Source organism: Pocillopora damicornis, chromosome 11 (assembly GCF_964200805.1).
Source record: "Pocillopora damicornis chromosome 11, jaPocDami1.2, whole genome shotgun sequence".
Taxonomy (NCBI): Eukaryota; Metazoa; Cnidaria; class Anthozoa; order Scleractinia; family Pocilloporidae; genus Pocillopora; species Pocillopora damicornis.
The window spans coordinates 12,728,229-12,750,212 of NC_142680.1; the positions used below are offsets into that span (position 1 = coordinate 12,728,229).

Below are 21,984 nucleotides of genomic sequence, written 5' to 3' on the forward strand. Positions count from 1 at the left end.
GAATAAGTTTAGTTTTGTCTGGATTAATAAGCAACTTATTCGTACATCACCAGGAGGCAATAAGTCGGAAATCTTCCGAGACTTTTGCAAGGCAGGAGTCAATATTATTCGATGAACACGAAATATAAACCTTTGTGTCATCAACATATGACTCTACGCTTGAAAACTTAACAACGGACGGTAGGTCGTTCATGCAAAGGCTGAACATAAGAGGCCCTAGAATGGACCCCTGTGGTACGCCATGTGCGACAGTTAACTCACTAGAGCGAGATGTACCGAGTCGCGTTCACTGCATTCGGTTTGTAAGATAGCTCTCAAACCACTTTGACGCTTCATTTGACGCACCGAGCCCTTTCAGCTTGGTGAGGAGAGTTCTATGACATATGCTGTCAAAAGCTTTGCTCAAGTCGATTAGGACCATAGACGTGATCTCCTTTTTATCCATCGCTTTATATATGTGACCGGTGACAAGCAAACTCGGTGTTTCAGTAGAATGGTGTTTACGGTTTCCGCTTTGATGACAGGTGAGGTTGCCTTGTTGAGTCAAATAATCAGTGAACTGATTCAGGGCGATCTTTTCGGTCACTCTAGAAAGTACAAGCAATAATGAAATAGGGCGATTGTTACTAGGAATCTCGTGATCACCATCTTTAAGATGTGGCACTACTTCCGACTTCTTCCAGGCCTTAGGGAAAACAGAGTAGCTAAAAGAAGAGTTTATCAATGCAGTTAGAGTTGGTAATATACGTATACGGTAAACAGTCCTTTATCACAAACACTGGAATTCTTTCATAGCCTGGAGCTTTAGTAAAAGGCATAGCCATATCACTTTTCGCACATCTTCACTGGTTATTGCTTTGAAGTCAAACAGTTCATCACAATGAGTTGAACCGAGATAAACAGGAGTAGTTGGTAGGCCGTGAAGGCGAGTGAGCTCCGCAGAGTCATCGGCGGCCTTCTGTCCCACAGATATAAAGAAGCGATTGAATTCATCAGCGAGTGCATCTGTGTCCTTGCTAAAGCTTGGGCGGCCTGATTTATTTGGGAGGGCACTGCGAATAGTTTTCCACATTGCCCCACTGTTGTTCTTATTTTCACAGATTTGATGATTTTAGTGCTCTCGTTCCGCCTTCCTTAAAACAAATTTAACTCTATTTCGCAGCTCCTTAAAAGCCTCCCAATCTTCCCTCGTCCCAGTCCTTCTCGCTCTTTTGTGAAGGTGGTCTCTCGCCTTCATCAAATCCCTTATGTCCTCCGTGATGAATGGGTTTGGTTTATGTCGTATTTTCACTGTTTTAACCGGAGCATGGTCGTCCAGACACGTTAACAGCAAGTCATTAAATGCATCGAGTCTGTTATCAACGGGTTCGTCTATCAGGTTCATAGTATCCCATGGGATGTGCGCGATGTCATTTGCAAACTGATCGGCTTTATAATTCCGAAAACTACGTGTGACGATGTAGGTTGGGGCTTGCTTGGGTGATCTTAAGTTAATAACAGCATGAACCAGAAAATGATCACTTATAGTTATTTCAAGAACACCGCTCGACTTGACAAGGACAGGGTCAGAGACCAAGATGACATCCAATAAGGAGCGCGAGTTCTCAGTCACGCGAGTTCTCAGTCACGCGAGTTGGCTTGTCTGTAAGCTGTGTCGCATTTACAGTTGCACAAAACGACAGCAATGCTTCTCCCCTCGGATTGTTTGAAAGAAGGTTACAGTTTAAGTCGCCTGTTAACACAATGTCCTTGTTGCGTGATAACGCTTCGATGTACTTTGGGAGCAGTTCATTCTCTAGGCATGCAGTTCCAATTTCAGGGGGTCTGTAAACAATACAAACCAGCAAGGAACGAAGCTTCTTATTTTGAACTTGAATCCACAACTGGTGTAGGCCGGATTCGGATATTTCCGTGAGATTCTTCAGGACTTTTACCTTCAGAGTGGATGTTACGCTAGCACATACACAGGCACCTGCTTTTCCAAGGCGATCAAGTCTAAAGACCTTGTATCCCGGGATTTCGACAACACTGTTGGTCACGGAAGAGTTAAACCAGGTCTCCGAGATGGTTAAAATATCAAAATCACGTTCCAAGGCTAACTCCTTTGTTTCAGTGAAGTGTTGTCTACATTTGAGAAACTCTGCGCTAAGATGGGCTATCTCCAAGAGCTTGTTTTGGTTTTTATGCATCGTTGATTGTGTATTCTTTGTCAATTGTATTCTATTACAATTAGCGCTCACGTGTTCAACTGAGTCAGGGATGCAACGAGTCTGTCGATTCCCATGAATAACAGCAATCCTACTGCTGGTGGTATCTGGACCTGGTAATGGGTGGATGTCGCCACTTAGTGAAATACACAGTTTCATAAAGTTAAAACCAGCACAAGAGTTAGGATAATATGAAATTCTTTGTTTAAAATATTTTCGCCGCGGATCAGTGAACCGGCACGTTGAGCGACCGCACCGCCAAAGAGAAACAAAAGGCTGAGTGGTATTTTGAACCCTTACAAAGAACCCTTACAAATCTACAAAGAATGGCCGCTCACAAGGAAGATTTCCACGGGCGAAGCTAATCCATAACTCATCTGAATTGCAAAAACCTCCAAAAGTATGTCTGGTAAGCGAAGAGTAGATCGAAATAACACTTCTTTCTTGAATATACTGCGCAAAGCCTCTAGAAAACTCCAGTCCACGACGTCCTACGATGTTCCCATAGGTGTTAAGCTCAGTCTGTTTGCATAACGTAGAGCTTGAGATGAGAAAATAGATCAACAGTGGAGAGCACAAAAGGCCGTGTATAGCATTCATTATGCTAATCCCACTCCCCCCTTAAATTGATTTCCGTTCTTTAGTGAGGCACCCTGTTTGATCAGTGAGCCGAGTTATACAAACTCTCAGCTATTCTTCTCATATTCAGAAGTCATTATGAACTTGAATTTCGGTAAATTCCCGGCTCTTCCCACATACTCCATTTATCCTTTTGTTGATCTCCGTTAGATTGACGCTCAACACCTCAAGAGAGGATGACAGTCTTAGATAAAGGAAACATGGCATATTTCTTGTTATAATTTAATTTCATTGTGATACTATAACATTTGAGAAAGCATATTAAGAACATATTATAACGAAAGATTGCTGAGGGAATTCTTGCTTTCCGTTCCAATAAAAAGTTCTACAAATGATTGAAAAATTAATACAGTTCTAAACCAAATCTGAAAAGTCTGCGTAATATTAAGTGGAAGAAATAAACAATAGAACAATTTGAGTCACTGAAAATATTTTACAAATAAGATTCCTGAAGCGCTATCTGCGCCTACTACGGTATCGACTGCTACTTCCACGATCAGACTGTGTTCTTCTGAGGAATTCATCACAAGCTGCTGCATATTGATCAACCTTACAAAAGGAAAACCACAATATTATTGATAAATATCATGTCACCTGTTATGGAAGAATAATAGCCTTCTACACAGAAGTGTGTCCTACTATGCAGGAAAGGGACATTGAATAATGATATCATAAGATGGCAAAAAAATGTTTGCTCGTCTTGTATGTTGAGGAATAGTCGGTGTTAGGTGGCCGTCAAACATCTTGAATAGAAGTTCCACAGATATTGCCTCCAGAAAACAAAAACAAAAACAAAAACAAAAGAAAAAAACCCAGCATTGCTACCAGCCTAAAAGCTTTGAAAAACAGAAACGCTTTTATAAATTTTCTGCAATTAACCGTTTCCAAAACTGTACGTTTTAATCATCACTAGAGAAAGATCAGCCTCACTGAAGTAACCACAGCAGAATTTTACAGGCAGTAAATGGTAAAGGAAATGTAACAAAGGACAGCTATTGTTACACTCTCTTAGTCATCTCGACGACGTATATGACTTCACCTCCTGTTGGAGGCAGTAGCCACAACATTCCATTTGATGCCAATTCTCTGTTTTATACAGGTGCCATTTCAGGAAAAGTACAACAACAACAGCAACTCGCACAAATCAGCTCCCACATTTGGGTGTATCTCTCACTAATCAGATCGTCTTATTAGGGTATGTATCTCTCACCAATCAGATCGTTACATTATGGTATGTAACTCGCACCAATCAGATCGCCGTTCTAAGGCAAATATCTGTATTAAGGTATTCATCTTTCAATGCTCTTTCTCTTTAAAAAATGAAAACATCCGTTTCACATTGTACCATTTAGACCCTACTCGTCCATAAAAATTAATTCTCGCACGCTTAGCATGCCTATGTTTGACGTTTGTTGTCATTTAGTCTCAGTTGCAGTTTGAAAGCAGAATTCCTTTCAACAGGATGTCTAAGTAAAGCAGCCCTGTTTCCAGCACAGAGTAGAAGAGCATGCAAATACTTACTGGTCGGTGGTAACCTCCACTTCGTGAACTGCTATGACTTATGTGCAGTGGTGGGTAATACGATGGCACGTCTACTGTTCGAGTCGAGAAATGTGACTAAAAAAGGTAGACAGTAACACGGTATGTCGTCACAGGAATTTGTCACAGGCACACTTATTGCATAACAGAATTAAAGCCTTTAAAACGGTTGTTTTTGTCAATCCCCCTTAAGTGCCTAACAGCAGGCTAAATGTGAAAGGCGTTGAAAACTCTCATTTCCCACGTTGGTTGATTCTTAGAGAGAAGAACCTTCCTAACTTAGTGACATGTTGCTTGTTTCATCACATTATGTAAACAGCGGTTACGTCTACTGTTTGATATACTTTAGCTAAGAAGTAATGAGACTGTTGATTTGCCAAACTCAAGATTTGCCCAATTATCTCCATTTAATCCTTTCTATCTGGTTGAGCTTTTAGTTACCCGGACATTTCCTACGAAAAAGTAAAATAAATCCCAGTTTTTTTGTAATCAGTAGCGATCTTCCCCAGTTACAACAAGCATTTCTGTTACCCAAACACACAGGTTCAACCTCAATTTTAGCTTGTCTGTAAATAAGTTCAAAAACAGCCAATATCTTCGTCCTTACTCGTAGTGGAGGTAAAGAAGAAGAGTGTCTTGACCGCTGGTACTCCCGCATGTAGTCTGAATAGGACTGAAAAATGACGCATTCATAAGTTATAACAGAACAAGATACAAATAAAGTGGGAGATAGAGCTAGTTTAAGGACCTTTCAGGGCCTTCTTGATGTGAATAGTACTGTAATAAGACAACTGGTAGCTCTGTATTTAAGCAAACAAACAAGAATGCCGATAATCTGTGGCTCCTTTGCTGGAAAAAGTTCACAACTATGGCATTAATATAGCAATTTATCCACACTAATATATTCTAACGCACTTCACAACCCTTCGCGGGGGACTTTGGCCATACTGCATTGCGCAATTTACAGTTTTTTGAGAGGAAATTTTGCAGGTACCTCCAATTTTGGACACAAGTCCAGATCACAATACCGGTTCTTTTACGTCCCCTGCCAACCACTAAAGAGAAAACGTAAGAGGCAGGACCTACAGGTACTTGCCCTCATCCTCGTCTCGCCATTTGCAGATGTTGTTGCAAAGGAAGCATATTTTCCTCAGTTATTTTTACCCTGAGTTTGGTTCAGTGTGGGACTTTAACCCTTGACCTCACACACGGCAGTCTGGCGTTGTACAATGTGGGCTTACCAGTCCACTTATTACCCCATCTGCCCACTCTCATCTCCCACTCCCAGTGACTACTCTAGTCTTTTGTTTCCTTCACTGCTTTGTATTCCTCCTAAATTTTACAAATTACTTACTCCGTGAAGAAGAGTCTCACGCCTCACACCACCATAACGAGATCTAGACAAAAGTAAATAATAACAGATGAATAAATGCTCTGTAAGTATATAAAAGTTTAGCATTATTCAGTAAATTACGTTTCCTTTCTCTTGAAAGCTTAAACAAGAAGTTGCTATTTCTCCTTACTTTCGGTGAAAACTGGCCAAATTGGACAAGAATTGAGACAATTCTCAAATAACCTGTTGTTTTATCAAGCAAAAAAAAAGTATTGCTGAAACTGCTGTGAGTGCGATAGAAACTATGGTAGCCTGCTTAATTAAAAAAAGAAAAAAGAAAAAAAGAACCCTTGATTCTTCCATGGCGATTTCTCCTATAAGAAAACCTTCCAAAGTTATCATGAAAACGCTATATAAAAAAGTTACCTGTCGTCATATCGCGATGTTGGTTCATGGTGATCTCGCGCATGATGCCTTGACGCTGAAACTAGAAGGTAATCAATACCATAAAAACTTTGAAACAATACATCAAAGGCAAAATTTATTTTTGAGTTCAAGTTAAAATGTTAATTTTCAGAAATAACTAGTTTCACAAAAAGTAATATTCAACTCCTCAAAGCTGAAACACACCGTTGACCACAAGCAGCTCGGCTACTAAATGCAATCAATCAATCAATCAATCAATTTATTAATGTGCAAGTATGAGGTGAGGTTAACTTCCAAATGAAAGCCAAGGGTTCAAATGTAAAACACTTGACATTAAGTTGGAGTAACTTCCCTTGAAAACCAAGGGGACGAATTACAGAAAATATCAATCAAAAATGAATATTAAGAATAAAAAATTAGTAAATTAAAAAAATACTTTGTTCAAACCACATTCCAAATGTAAAAAGAAGGCTTATACATTCCCATAAAAAATAGTAATCAAATCATAACAAAATATTTCAGGTTGACCAACAGTGGAAAATGAACGAAAAGGTGAGACAGCCAATTACAAAACGTAAAACCATTTGACAAGTGCTTAGGGTAAAATAACATACAGTGCTCCAAACCTAACACTCATTAGTGGTGCTATTCTGAGGGTTTCCAATCTGGCGCGTTGCAGCGAGTTGGTTATAATCATCTCATATTCAGCAAGTAGGATAATTGTTTTAGTAAACCCAGCTGTTATTTTGTTTGACAACCACTGCATGAAAAAAGCAACTTCCGTTCCAAAAATAACGATGACATGATTGACAACTTCATGAGCACACATGCCAGTGAGTGAATTTAAAACTCTGCACATTTGTGAATGTTCTTCCAAGGAAAAGTGGATATACGGAAAGTTTACAGAGCTTTACACCCTCTGAATAAGCCCAACCTGAAACTTTTTCAAGCAGATCGGCCCAAATTATTGTGCTTTGAAGTTTCATAGGGGGAAGCATGCAAAGAAAGCAATCAATGGCTGCTTAGATCGATTTGAGTAAGGCCATTTTGTAGAATGTGCCATCTTGTATTTATGTACGTACGTACATAAATACATACATACACAATTTATTTGAATAAGGTCATGATAAGGGCAGCATTTGCTGATGTGGACCACCTAACTACATGCTAAAATATTTAAAAAAAGAGAACCTAATAACACAATCTTAAAAGATTTTTAAAAGAACTGTCTTTATCTTAAAAGATTTTTAAAAGAAAAAATTATAATTTATAAATGTATTAAAAAGATTTCAGGCACGAATCAGTTATTTTGTTTATCATGTTGTTTTGAATTTGCCCCATTCAGATTGTTAAGCCACTCCACTCAGTCAGTAAAACAAATACCTTAAATTCAGCTTGTTGCAAATGTTACTGCAAAATGTAAACAAATCCTACCAGTATTGTGTATTTAGGAAATAAAAACTGCTCAATTTTCCGTTACATAGGTTGAAATATTTTCAAACTTAATTTATTCCCTTTTTAGGTGATAAGGGACTTGCATTTTCTTTGTTAGCTCTGTTATCTCTTTACTTGTGTAAACAAAAAAACAGAAAATCTTTCTTTGACTTCACTAGCTAATTCATTGACCATATTTATTGGACCTAGATTTATGACCTTGAAGCTAGGTTACAAGCCTATAACCTGGTTCCATCTAGCCAATCAGAAGGTCAGAAATTCAATGACTGTGCTCCAGTTTTCACTAGTTCTCAAAAACCCTCTTGTAGCATCCCAATAGAACCTATTGGGGACTTCCTGGTAGCTAACTTTTGACTTGGCTTTAAAAGGATCAAAACTGGCTACCCACAAGTCAAAATTGGCTACCCACAACAATCAAAGTTAATTCTAAATTTCAATTCAAAACACAAAGACAACTAATGTGAAATCTCAGTAAATAGAAAATGGAATCAAAATCAAATTTCATGCTACCATTCTCTCACTGTAAACTTAGGGAGACCATGAACACAATTTAATTATATACTTGACTTTTGCTGCAGTTTTAGTCACCAAAATAGTTTCAGCCAAGCCAATTACTACAACATGAATAATGCAGGTAGGTTTCTAACAAAACTGTGGTACTGCATTGGTGGGAGAGAACGACAAGGTAATTTGGTATTACCAACTACGTTGATAACAAAACTTAGCCACTATTAAGGGTTTTGAATCTAATGTCTTGAATGTTAGCTCATTGTCAAAGGGAATTGGTACAACAGTTTCTCTTCACTTAAAGGAGAAGTATCCTTCAGAAACCAAAGCAGTTGTATCCCCACCATCAAAAAGTAAATATGAAATTATGACACTTACCAATTGTCTTAACATCTCAAAAAGTATTCAATCTCTAGAAAAATTGCTTTGAGTGGGTTACACTTTCACTTTGGATAGCACCATTTGAAATACTGCTTAGTAAAATGGCTGCCTAGGTACATTGTAATTACATCTGAGACCTTCTTTTCCCCTTCTTTTAGCAATCTGTCTGAACAGTCGGGCTACACAAATAAGAACTCTTGACTAAAATTGTGATTTCCATGCAACAACTAAAGCAGCATGGAAAACATCTCATAGTTTGCATATAAAACCTGGTCAGTGAATTGCTCTAAAATGGAGGTGTCTAAAGTGAAATTTTAAACACATTTGAAAACATTTGGTTTCTCTCAAAACCCAGTTAGTGGTAAAGTTTTACATAAACATTTAATGGTAGATGAGGATAAAATTCTATGGGTTCTGGAGAATACCCCACCTTTGACCATCCAAATCAGTAGCATAGAGAATGATGAAGAAAACTAAATACCTCTGTGCTTTCTTTTTGTCTTGCGCAGTTCCTCAGAGTGTCTCGGACGATGCCTAATGATAAAAATATTTCAAAATTAAGTATTGCCAGAAGTTGTGGACCCTTACCCGTCAGAACAGCCAGCCTGTTGTGCCAGGGATGACAGCATGAATTTTAAGAACCAGGCCTGTGATAATAATGGCTGTGATCATGTACCAATAAAGATCTAAAGGCATGCTAATGTCAAGTTAATTTTCATGGAAGCACAGTGCTGTCACCTCCAAACAGCAACTACCACTTGCTCTCCTGGGCAGACTCTGTTTCTGAATATGGACTGATATTGTCCTGGGTGTTGAAGTAACTTAGTCCCAATGACTAATCTTTCAAGTCCCAAGGATGAAAATATTCAGAGATCCACAAGTGTCAACATCTTAATATGCCACATGAGTGTCACAGACTCATTCACTTGATAATGCAACTGATTTGAACTGTAGTTGCAAGAACACATTTTAAAGAACTGTGACTACACAAAAGCTAAAGTTCAGTCAAGTTTGTACATGACAAAAGGGTAAACTATTGCAGGTCCCTTGAAGCATTCCCCACACCAGAACTTCAGTCCCCTACTAGTGTCCTTTGGTTGGACATTATAAATGTTTTTTTTTAAAGTAGATCCATGGACAAACCAAAGGCTGTGGAAAATCCTGGATAGTTGTGCAAAATAAAAGAACAAAAGGGTGATTAATGGCAGTTATCTTCTGCAACTGCATCTGCATTAATCACCACCTTCAAAAATACACATAGCACAAGAAAACTTCTCTCAAGCCTAAAGAAAGATCTCTTTTTTTAAACAAGTTTTGAAGGCATCCGTAATTTGGTAAGTTCTCCTGCTAAGCAGCAAAAATGCCAGAGTTGCAAATAAAATTTTCAGTCCAAAGGAAGTCAGTTCATTTTCAACATAAGATCTTGATATGTAACTGAATAGTCTTTTTTTTGAAGTAAATCCATTGAGGTAATGTCCTAGGCGGGCCAATGGCCTTAAGTCCATTTCATAGTGGAAGTAAAGCTTGATCACAACATTTCCACAATTCCTAAAAAGCACAGCAAAATATAAGATATGAGAACAAGATTCCAGAGGAGATAGCAATGAAGCACTTGGTGGGGCAGAGCAGGATAAATCTGTTGATTACATATCCATTGTGTGCCCTGTTATGATGACAGAGATCATCTGTGACTCTTTGTTTCCTGCGAAACAATGATGGTCCTTTATGGAATTAGACAAAATCACATCTCAATGAAGGCATGAGTAGGGTATCACATGCATGTCCGCCTGCCTGCAGGATATGATGATTGTTGCTAACCTAGCAGCATCCCTTTCCTTCCTTCGTCGTCTTTCTGTTGATGAGTGGTGAGTTGGATTGAGCTCCACTGTCTCATCTTCTGGGAACAATCGGCAAAGAGCTTCACCCACAGCTGGTTCCACTTCCTAATGATTTAAACAGGAAGAACATACTCTCCAGTATTCAAAGTGATCATAACTTTTTCATGAAATCCTGAGAATAACCATTGTTTATAATATGCACTTGTTTATAAGATGCACCCCCAACTTGAGAGAGTTCCCAACTAGAAAGTTTTGTGAAAATACTCATTAGATGATGTATCAGACCCTTTGATTTCATAATTCCATGGCCCAGTAAATATATTATTACTTTTAAGTATTGACATGTCTGAGAAGTTTTACCTCATAGAAGATTCTGTGTCAAAAGATATAACTTTAGGAATTTTAAATTCAATGCTATGTAATTTTCTGACCAAGAAGTCAAGTAAACAATATTCTAAGCATGGTGAATTTGTCTGCATGGGTTTTTTTAAACACATGAGGTGTTCCTATGATTTTAAGTAAAATCAAGAACTCATTATAACGAAGCTAGTCATTTTCATCTTTCTTCCTATTTACAGTTTGCAGGTAACAAGTGGTCACTCCATACACCTGACAAATATGTGCCCTCATTTTGAAATCCCATGTGCAAGCATGTTTGCATATTTTATCTTATATCTTGATTTCTCCATGAAACAATTTTCTTTCCTTTGAAAATAAGTCATTAAAATGTTCTACTTTCATTAGAGCTTGTTTTTGGGAAAAGATGATTAAAAAATAGCATCTGTATCCTGAGTATTTAAGATAGTTCCAGGAATGTTAGCTCCTTTGGCTAAAAGCACTAAATATCAAGGCAGTTTTAGATATAATTGTGGGTGCACTTTTAATAATCTGCCCAAAGCAATAAGATTGCCGGAAAGCCTTAAAACTTTTAAAACTGAGTGTAAGAGGTTTTTTAAACAGATTTAATTAGTTATGTAGACTTTATATGTATTTTCTCTAATGAGTTTTACTTTTGTCTGTCAATTTTATGTGTAACTTTGTATTGTCAAATTTTGTTTTTGCAGGGCTCTCTTTAAACTAGCTATGCTAAATTAAATATTAATTAAATAAATAAATAAATCTGACAGCTGCAACACTGCAATTATCTTACCATCTGCTTGTCATTCACAGTAACTTTCTTTTGTTTTATTTTGAATCAAGTAAAATTCATTTCCCATTTAGTGAACAAGGTGGGGTGGTGGAAAACAAAAGCATTACAAGCATGACAAACATCTCAATGCATAAAAATTCATCTCACTCCTTATGAGTATTTAAGAGGCCAGTTACCTGTCCATCACGGCAAATTTTCACCTCTTTGTTGTCGTTCCAAGGATTTCTTAAATGCAGGCACTTACTGAACCAAAGCTCCCTCCTACAAACAAAAAATCCACTGTGTTAATCATAAAATCAAACTATGAGAAGAATTATTATAGCAAAGACAAAAAACATTCTGTGAAAAATACATGTAATCTTTAACATTTTGATTTGTATTCAAGGTCCTACTATGATCAGCCAGTTAAGTCATAGAAATTTAGAGATTTACACAAAAGACATTTTCAAAGTTTATTGTAGAAAGGTTTGGGATGAAAAATTAATAAAATAAGCAAATGAGTATGCTGATGACCTAAATTACTTCACCCTTTGTAAGATGCAGTAAACAGACACAAATAAACAAGAAATTTGAAGCAATCAATGAAACTTGGTCCACTAATTGTTGTACAAGTGACACACAAAGAAAATATTTGCTTCTACATAGTTATGTGAATGCAAACTGCATGACTCTGCATGACACTTACACAAGAACAAAGTGCTGAACTATTGTTATCTGCTTGCCAAATCGCACAGGAGTTTAATAGGCAAATGTTAGATTGAAATACACGTATGATTAAAACAGCTCCAGATTGGTGAAATCTGGAGTTTTGTGTGTTGCTATGGTTACCAAATCATAAAACATAATTAAGTGGTAAAGCCTTGATGCAAAAAAATCAAACATTTCAGATAACTGAAAAGAATCAATGGCATTTCTCTTCTTGTGCAAACTACTTTTTAAGCTATTAAAACATCTATGGCAGTGTGGGGAATGGGTGTCCCCGCTTGTTTTTCAGGAGCAGGGTACTTGTCTGAGCATGGTCTCAACACAGGCGCTACCACCAAGGGACGAATTTGCTCACCATTTTCAGGCATGCTTTTGTCAGCTAACCTACTTTTTGCAATAGAAGATAAAGTCTTTGACAAAAAAGTAGAGATGGAAAGTTTTAAGCTCGGTGAAGAATTAAGAAAGATGTTTTTTTGCCTTGTCACAAGCGTGGGACAAAGAAAAATTCTGAGTCCCCATGAGGAATCGAACCTCAGACCTTCGCATTTGCACTCCGATGCTCTACCACTGAGCCACAAAGACTCTTCAGTGAGAGGGGTCTATTACAAAGTTCTAATGACACACGTCCTGCATACTGCTAGGATCAGCAATGTTCATAGCATAATGTTTTTGACAGAAAAGTAGAGATGGTTAGTCATAAGAACTTTGTAATAGACCCCACTCACCAAAGAGTCTTTGTGGCTCAGTGGTAGAGCATTGGAGCACAAATCATAAATAAAATAACATTCAAATAAATAAGCTCTTGGTTTTTGAACAAATTCTTCCTTACAGCCCCCAAGGAAATGTATAGAGAACAGTATGGAGAATATGTGTGCTAATGTTAGGGTGTAAAGGGTTAATGCCTGGGCTCAAAGCTGCATAACAGGCACCTAGTCTGAAAAGGGCCTCTGCTGGAAATTTCCTCATATTCAGCCAGTAATTTCATCAGAGTAGGACTTTCAATACTTAAATGACATTATGGATGTAAATGGTGTTGCATTTAGAGAAGAAATACAGTTCAAACTATCATGTGTGTCTTACTATTATTACTATGGAGTAAAATGGAGTTAATTTTTTTGATGAATCATTACCTATTGAGCCACTCCAATTTAAATACTCCTCCTAGTGCTTTGGCATTCATTCCAGGTGGCAACACCCAAGGCATTGGCTGGCCTCCATGTTTGGCTTCTGATGCCAGTCTGGCAAACCCCTGGAACTTTCCACTCTCTTTTACAGAAAATATTAAAATTACATTTTTATACCTCTGAAAGAAAATCAAGTACAAAAACGGCTGATGAGTAGTCATAAAAGAATCTCCTCCTTTCTTGCTTCATGTCAATGTTTTTTTTACAAATACAATAAAATACAATACATACTAGATTCTTCGTGATGTAGAAAAGAAAAGGAAAGTTGCATACATCTTGAAAAGGTCCACCATAAAATATCTGAGTAAAACTACACATTATCAATAAAATATAATTGCCTTAAAAAACTTTATAACTCAGAAATCTAAGTACTTTATGTACTTATAATCACTACTCTCTCCGAACTTGGAGAAACAAAGGCAGAGGAATTAAGGTGCTGGGCCAAGTTGTTCAAAGGAGAGAGAAATTTAGCCAACTGATTAGTGTATATACAGCTGATAGAATAGCTAACCACCAAATAATTATCTTTGGGACAAAAATTAGCAAGAAAAGCAAGGATGGTTTTGTATACTGGTACAGTGGAACCCCTCTAAACTGGACACCCCTGTGACCGAGGGTAATGTCCGGTTTAGAGGGGTGTCCAAGATGCTTTTGGAAAAAGGAATCCATTGTTAACTGCATCTGATTACAACATTGTTCAACTATTTTTCTTTCAGTTAAATTTTTAGATTTTTTGCTTCAGTACCAATAGAACAATGAGTAATTAGCCGATGGGCATTTCTCACTTCTGATTGTGATTTCACAGCTGCATAATTACAATTTTAATTTTAATCATGTTTACAAAGGTGCGATTTGATTTTGGCAGCAAGCTTAAAACTTTCACATCCAGTTTAACTGGGTCAATTTCTTTTTAAATTGAGTGATTATGGACTGAAAGAAGTGTCCAGTTTCTGGAAGTGAGGGGTTCCAGTTTACTGAGGTTAAAAATATAGAAAATATATGACAGATTTTGGAGAGGATTCCAGTTTAATGAGGGTTCAGTTTAGAGGGGTTCCAATGTAATACTCATTCAGTGTTTAAATGTAGTTGTGTGTGTTCAAGGACAGGATCTCCTTGTTGCATTTTGTGGCAAATTTATCTGAAATGACCACTGGAAGGCTGACACGTGTTTCATAATAGCCAAGGCATTTATAACGAACAAACCCAAACCCAAGTACCTAAGGGCTACTAAGACTTAACTGTCCACATAGACAGAAAGGGTTGGTTACAATTTGTGGCCGTAAAATCTTGTCATTAACAAGTTCATAGATTTATCTCATTGGTGCCCTAAAAGATATCCAGAACTGAGTTCACTGTTGCTCCAGAATTCCAAGACTTGTAAGGTTCTTCATAACCTTTAAAACTTCTGCTTTATCTTTCTATACATTCAATAGAAAGTAAAACTGAACAACAGTACCCTTCTGTTTCTGTTAGCTAATTTAAGACCACAATTTGAAGGTAACAATCATAATTGATTTTGTTTTCATACTAAACACTACACACTAACATTTCTTTCTAAACAGTTACCTAACTCAGACACTGGTAAGCTGCTGATTGTTCTATTTTTAAGTTGAGAAGAATAGAAATATCATAACCAAAAGAAAGGCTCCTTAAAGAAATAAGGAAAATACATCCAAAAATAGAACTGCAAAACATCAGAGTTCTGAGATGGAAATAGCCAATCAACATATAGGGTCAACCAAACCAATGGAAACACTAAATTTCATAGGCCTAATATTTTCCAGAATTTTCTACAAGAATGGCAGAATTATAATGTAAGCATTGCTGTAACTTGCTGTGGATCCACACTTCAATCACCAGTAAGAGGAAAGCTTTTTTCCTCTGGAAAGTCAAGATTCATGATTCATTTTAGGACATATGCTTTCAAGATAACGTTTCATGAAGAACCAGACCTCACCTTAAAATGAGCATTTAGTTTCTTCTCATTAGCCTTTGGAGTTGACCACACACCCTGATAAGAATAATGTGTTACAATTGTTGAAATCAAGCATCTTATAAGATAAAGATGTTTTTTGTCTTGTCACAAGTCTAGGAAAAAGACTAAATTCTCTATCACTGAGAGAAACCCATTATGAAGTTCATATCAGACACGCATCAAACATACTGCTAGGATCAGCAATGTCTTTAGCCTCATATTTTGTACATAGAAAATGCACGAAGTGTGCAGAACTTTTCCAAAGTAAACCTGATTGTAATACACACAGCATTGTTTTTGTGCCATTTTTCCCCCTATTTCTAAGGTAGTCTTTTCCCTAGAAACATATAAGTTCTTTGGAATCATCTAAGTTTAAAATGCCTATTTCAAGTCTAACTAATTTTAAATCCAACAATAAAAATCTATCTTCAATTGAGTCTTGGTGAAAACCAGCCTTAAGGTAGACTTACCTTGGCTTTAGACAAAGCTACATTCTCGTGATTGTTACTTTTCATCACAAAGTATCGAGCTTCTTCAAAGAACTCATCCAAATTGGATGTTTTCTTTGATTTCGATGATGATGCCTTTGCCACTTTACTCTTGATGTGAAGCTGACTATCAGCTAAGGAGTTATCACTTTCACCACTTGATCTAGTTCCTTCGACAGGAGATGATGCTCTTCTTTTCCTTCTTTTTACTTTCTTTCCTTCTTGTTCATTTTGTTCTTCATTACTTGGATTTTCTAAACAAATACAAGACTTCATTAAAACTATTTGACTAAAACTAAACATTCAACTGCTGCCACTGACTAGTAATAGTGATGCATTACTTGGGTAATTACCAGTGTCAACCTCCTAAAAAATTACCATGTACAAAAGAAAAAAGCGAAAAGTTCCAAAAGCTCCTAAAATGCCCATTGTTAACATAGTTGAAGAATTTTTCCACTGAAAACTCCAATAATTAGAGTTTGTAACCATAATGATACATGATCACAATGGAATAAAATTTTTTTTACTGTAAATATATGTTTAAAATTCCTATGCTGCAGCTTTTACCAGACCTTACCCCATAGAGTAGAAGAAAATAAAAATAAAATAATAACCCACCTACATTTCACTGGCACTGAACCAATCTTGTTTATGGCAAAAACTAATGCGATCATCACGATTAGAAGTGGTGATGATTGCACCTTCGTTTAAGGGCACACTAAAATGAGGTAAATCATCCCAACAATTCTTTTCAGCAATTTATTTCATTTCAGCTCACTGTGAGGATCATTTCTTTACTTTTGACATCTTTTTTGCAATATAAATTGTATAAATATACCCCACAAAAAATTTCTTTGATGGATTGAGAATTTATGAATGGATTTAAGACTACTTAACATTTTCTTGTAATCAAGCTTTGTGACTGATTTACCAATTGCAATTATATTAATAGCAAATAACCTCTTTTTCCAAACAAGATCTCTAAAAAATGGATATTTAGAGAGAAAGAGACAAATAAAAGGTTAGTAAAAGACTGTGACAGTACATGTACAAGCCATACTCCACCTACCACATACCTCAAGTATGCTTTCTATCATTACCTAAGTGCAGTCTTGTATATTGCAGTGAAGCAACAAACTGCTCAATTGTGTTAAATATTGAATTGACACTTAATAAAAATCAAACAACAATAACAACCTGATTCTGATTTTGAAGAACCTGAAGAGGAACGTGACACTGAACCTCCCTCTCCTTCACTAAAATCTTCTTCCCCACTGTCATCACTTCCACCTGCACCTTCACTGGCCTCCTCCAAGTCATCAATAACTTCCATATCTTCACTCGCCTCATATTTACTAACTGCATCTGTATCTTCAGCTAGAGCCATTTTGCTTTCCACCAATGACTCTGAATTTACTGAATCTGTACCTATGACTGCTGTCAACAAGCAATATAGCAAAAAAGGCCTCTCTTAATTTCAACTTCAGTGTAGCCTACTATGTAGACGTCTTGTTAGTGCAAGCTAACGCTAAAAGCTTGCGAGCATTTGTCCGACCGGCCATTTTTTATTTGCAGTTAGAGTGGACGATGGGGGTAGGGGGTGGGAGAGGGGAGAAAAGACACCTGCCCGAAGAGGCTGTTAAAATGCCCTATGCCCCCTGATTAGTTGCGCTTCACTGCATTTCCAGAAATAAGAAGGTAACCAATAAAAATGAGTTTATTTAAAAGTCTTGGACAATGACTTCCAGCAAAAACAAACATGTGGAGCTGAGCCGTCATATCCAGCTACATATAGTGCATAATGTCACATAAGAGTGCGAGTGACAACTGTAGGAAATGGAAGGAGTGCTTTGGAGTTGTTTTGAGCAAAGTTGTTGGTCAAGTTGGATTTTCCTTGATTCAAGATAGCTCAAGATTTTCAGATTGTGTTTGCAACCCATGTCCCATTCAAGGAGGCAAAAGAGTAAGCAGTGGAGGACACTAAAGCTAAATGCAGACAGGTCTCATGCCAGGATAGAAAGGCATTAAAAGAAGCACTGATCGAGGTACTAGATGAGATGAGAAGCAAAGAACTAGTATTGGATGAAAGCTCTTGTCATGGCTGCTCAAGGCATTTAATAAAGGATGTGGTAAGGGACTGTGAGAAGATTTTCACTTTGGCTGATTTACTTACTGGCTACCCTGTATTTTCAATGACAGATGCACTAAAAATACTAGAAGTGATCCAGGAAGTGTTCATGAACATTCCTAACTTTGAAGAATCATTGGCACCCACGTTTGAAAACTCCAATGGTTCAGTTCTACAAGAAGAACCGAATGTAAATAACTGGTTTGATTTTGAAACTATTTCCCTTGGTATTGACAGTGACCCAGAAAGGCAAAAACAAACACACATGGAGCTGAGCCGTCACATCCAGCTACATATAGTGCGTAATGTCTGATAAGAGTGCGAGTGACAAATGCAGGCTTTGTGGAGTTTCATACCTTGTGTTGCCTCTGGATCATCATCAGGTCCAAACTCAGTTATTTCACTCTCCTCTGCCTCTCCCTTATTTCCCCTCATGGGTTCATCAATGCTATCTGGATCCTAAAATAACAAGGTCTGATCTTTACATGTTTAATGACTGATACTGGCTTTGACATCACAACCTCAGGTGTGAGCAAGGTGAAATATTGTGGCCATTCCAAACAGCAATTTAAATTATCCCTTAAAAACAGCCAGGAAAATATATGTAACTCATCCCAAAATAAGTACATTAGAGGATTTTCAAAACATTAATTGCAAATCTGTTCATACTTGTGGATTACTTTTTGCAACAAACCATACATTTCATTCCTTTTTTTTTGGTTCATGGGAAAATGGTTAATAGTGCAATACTTTCAAAACCTGTCTTTTTCCCCAAAAAAAATCCACACAAAGGGCATTTTGTGCCTTAGTAACCAAAACCTATCTCAACACCAGCAAAAACTCTGCATTTAATCCCAGTTCTTACTCTATAAACAGGGAATATCAAGTGACTATCACAGAGAGCTAAAAATGCTATCTTTCTGTAGTGACGATAAACATCAACATTGAGAGCAAAAGTAAGGGGAGTGAGTGACCAAGCCTGGCAAAGCTTATCCTACTTTCATCAGCATGGCGGATGGTGCTTGCTAATAGGGATCAGGATTTCCTTTGTTTTGAAGAGAACAAACAGCTTTAAAAAGATCAAGAGAGGCTTCATGAATTACTGCTGTAATGGATAAAACATGTTTCTGCTGCCATCCATTTTCTTCAATTAATAGTTTTCTGGCTTTTGCCAGACTTGATGTCTAAAAATTTAAAAATCTACTTAATCCACATGAATTGAAGACTTGTTTAAACATAATGTTGCAAACCTGAACTTTGTTTCCAAGATCTTCTTCTTCTGTTTGGATTGTTGGTATTTTCTCTGAATACTTGACACCTCTATTGACTTTACTCTTCTTCTCCTTGATTTGTGTAGTAGACTTCTTCTGTGTTGATTTGCTCTTGACTTCAACACTGCCTCTTCTGTTTCCTTTCACTCCATCATTAATCTGCCTCTGGCTGCTCTTTTCACTAAGATTATTTGATGGTTCCCGAACTTTTCGGCTTTTAGTTTCAGAGGGAGTGCTGTGGACACTCTGTTTTGCTACTTTCTTGGCTGGACTTGCTGTGCTGGCCTTCTTCTCTTCTGATACAGCTTTTACTTTATCTTTAGACACCTTACCCTGTCCTTTATTGCTCTCAGCTGCTTTCTTAACATTTTCCTTCTTTGCCTCTTTTTTCACTACTTCTTTTTTTGGACCCTCCCTCTTCACAACCTTTGAAGCACCTTTGGCTTTTGAGCTCATTACCCTCTTTGATAAATTATCATTTTTTTTCATTTCTGTCTCTTTTTCAGCAACTCCTTTAGTTTCAGTAGTTGCTGCATTCTGTTCTTCTTTTTTCTTAGTCTCTTTGTCTCCAGTTTTACTATCACCCTCAGTTTTGGAACCCTTCATATCCTTCTGTTTGTTCTTTGTTGTGTCTTTTTCCTTTCCCTTTTCTTTGCTTGGATTTTCATTTTCAAGCTGACCTGCAGCTTTGTCCTTCTCTTTCAGTTTTACTTTAATTTCCTTAGGAGCATCTTTTCTTGGACGTTGTTTTTCTTCCTTTTCTTTCACTGGAAGCTTTTCCTTGTCACTCTCACCTGTCTTGGGAGATTCTAGCCCAGATGCAATGGTTTTAGAAGCCTTGCTGTTTTTAGTTGGAGTCTGGCTGGAGATTTTCATGGTTTGAGGAGAGGAACTGTTGTTTTCTTTGGTTTGAATCTTTGGACTGTCCAAGTGTCTCTTTTTAGATGTATCAGCCTTGTCATCAGTGTTGGCTCTTCGCTTTCTGCTTGGTACTGAACAAAGAAAACAAAAAAGGCTAAAGTTTTCTTCAGAAATCATATAATGGATTTAATCAAAATCAAAGCTATCAGGATTACTTTTGACAATCAACTGAAAAATTGCTCTAAATAGCCTTTGGGCAATTACTGCTTTCTAAATATATATTACGGTTCTAGTTTGAATCTCGTAATAATTAATTTAAAGGACAAAGAAACACAAGACTTAAACTGGTCCAAGAAATATCAAAGCTCAAAAAAACTTGAATGAAACTATTTACATCCTCTGAAACTGAAAGTTCAGGAGAGGGACAAGTAATATAAGAACAGTGGAAAATCTTGTCTTACCACTTGTCTTTGCTGGAGTGTCCAGTTCAGCAGCAAACTCGTCATTTGCTGGTTCCCCAAGTATATCATCCAAAACATTAAGCTCCACTCCATCCAAACCTTTTTTCAAATTGCAGATTATATAAATGCATTGTTATTACAATGGTAACAAACTGAAACTTAATAGAACACCCATGACCACCTATGCAATACCAACAGCATGGGTGGTTTGTGGTTCCTTCCTTTGCAACATAAAGTTAGTCCCCAACCTCAAACATTCCAAAAAGATCAATGAACCAACCAGAATCAGGCTACTGTGAATAAATTCAATGTCTCTGGTCCAAAAAATTGTTCAGCTAGATTATTCTCTGCCCTAACTCTAGCCTTGAGTGTGATGTAAAGAACTACATCTATCTGCTAAAAATGTTTGTCTAGGCCCTGGCTTGACATGGATCTATCTTTCACTGATCAAGAAATAATGGAAAACCTTACAGGACTGACATGAAGGGGTGGGAGCAATCCAGCAACTTTGATACAGGTCTATAACTTTAAAAATCAAAAATAAATCAAATAAGAAAATCGTGAGTTAAAAGATAAACCCATACTTTATCAACCAGAATTCTTATTCATCCTTAAAAGAGAGCAATTTTGCAAATCATGACGCTTTGTTAGAAAACATGCTTTATTGAAAAATTTTGTCTTCCTTTGAAAGCCTACATAAACATACAAATAAAAAACCAATTCCTAGAGTAGAAAAAAAGAAAACGAAAAGAAAAGCCGAAAAATTAAATTTAGTCAGTTCTCGTCAGTTAAGAATCAATAATCATGTTTTAAATCAAGGAGTTAATTAACAAAGTGCTACACCTTCTATTTCAATGAGAACACTCTCCTCTTCTTTTTAAAAGTTAAGTTCTTTTGAGACTAACAACCGAAATAGGAAAGACTCACTGGCACTAGTCTCAGCGCGAATTCTCTCTAGTAATAACCTCAGACGCCAGTCATTCCACATGGCGATCGCTCTATGACAAGCCACAACAATCCAGGCAGAAACCATAACTTAAAACACCTTTTTTAACAATATACTAACATAGGTAAAAGAGTCTGTGAAAAGGAAATAAATGCATGAAATCCAGGCCAAGAAAACAGGATATGATATCGTGTGCATGGTATACATTTTTCTTTACGTGTACATCCATTGACTTAGAAAATAAACAACTTACTGGTTTCCAACTCGTCTGGAGATGAAAGTTCTCCTTCTTCGGCCATGTAAACAATTCAAACTTTCCCTTCTAGTTTTCTTCCGCAAAAGAGACAAAATAATTCAATCAAAAAGCCTCAAGACAGAAAGAAATGCACTCCACGTATGATTAAGGAGTCCTCGCTTTCCTTCGACTTGCAGGATTATTATGGGATATAACCATGGAAAGGCCCTGTCCCCATCGGTCAGGATCCGCTCA

At 37.2% G+C, this 21,984-nt stretch overlaps 1 protein-coding gene, 1 long non-coding RNA gene and 1 other non-coding gene across 6 annotated transcripts; 1 reads left to right on the forward strand and 2 right to left on the reverse strand.

Annotated features, from left to right (window-relative positions):
• The first annotated feature begins 1,220 nt into the window (after positions 1-1,220).
• On the forward strand, positions 1,221-5,123 carry LOC149037610 (uncharacterized). The gene is made up of 2 exons (XR_016181241.1): positions 1,221-2,616; positions 3,946-5,123. It is a non-coding gene; the product is annotated as an uncharacterized LOC149037610 (long non-coding RNA).
• Positions 3,055-21,983, reverse strand: LOC113678431 (uncharacterized). 4 transcript variants are annotated; one of them, XM_027195316.2, is made up of 16 exons: positions 21,748-21,983; positions 20,549-20,647; positions 19,206-20,218; positions 18,312-18,414; positions 17,025-17,261; positions 15,810-16,081; positions 15,322-15,375; positions 13,311-13,483; positions 11,652-11,736; positions 10,306-10,430; positions 8,969-9,021; positions 6,145-6,205; positions 5,740-5,782; positions 4,993-5,058; positions 4,368-4,463; positions 3,055-3,395 (listed from the first exon to the last, which is right to left on the reverse strand). In XM_027195316.2, exons 1-16 carry the CDS (start codon positions 21,791-21,793, stop codon positions 3,303-3,305), a joined length of 2,619 nt encoding a protein of 872 aa, XP_027051117.2. In that variant the 5' UTR covers positions 21,794-21,983; the 3' UTR covers positions 3,055-3,302. The 4 variants fall into 4 exon arrangements, with proteins under 4 accessions (XP_027051117.2, XP_027051116.2, XP_089044075.1 ...); XM_027195315.2 differs by having other exon boundaries at positions 17,025-17,264; XM_089187949.1 differs by lacking the exons at positions 3,055-3,395; positions 4,368-4,463; positions 4,993-5,058; ... (1 more) ...; positions 6,145-6,205; positions 8,969-9,021 and adding an exon at positions 9,025-10,035.
• Positions 12,691-12,762, reverse strand: Trnac-gca (transfer RNA cysteine (anticodon GCA)). The gene has a single exon. It is a non-coding gene; the product is annotated as a tRNA-Cys (tRNA).
• Position 21,984: the final 1 nt, after the last annotated feature.

Bases quoted from the DNA above. Each gene is read 5' to 3' on its own strand.
- LOC113678431 (XM_027195315.2), bottom strand. From the start codon at position 21,793: ATGGCCGAAGAAGGAGAACTTTCATCTCCAGACGAGTTGGAAACCA. The intron at 10,431-11,651 runs GTAACTGGCCTC...TTAAATCATTAG, and splicing joins AAATTTGCCGTGATGGACAG to GAAGTGGAACCAGCTGTGGG. The intron at 9,022-10,305 runs GTTAGCAACAAT...TTTTATCATTAG, and splicing joins AAGGAAAGGGATGCTGCTAG to GCATCGTCCGAGACACTCTG.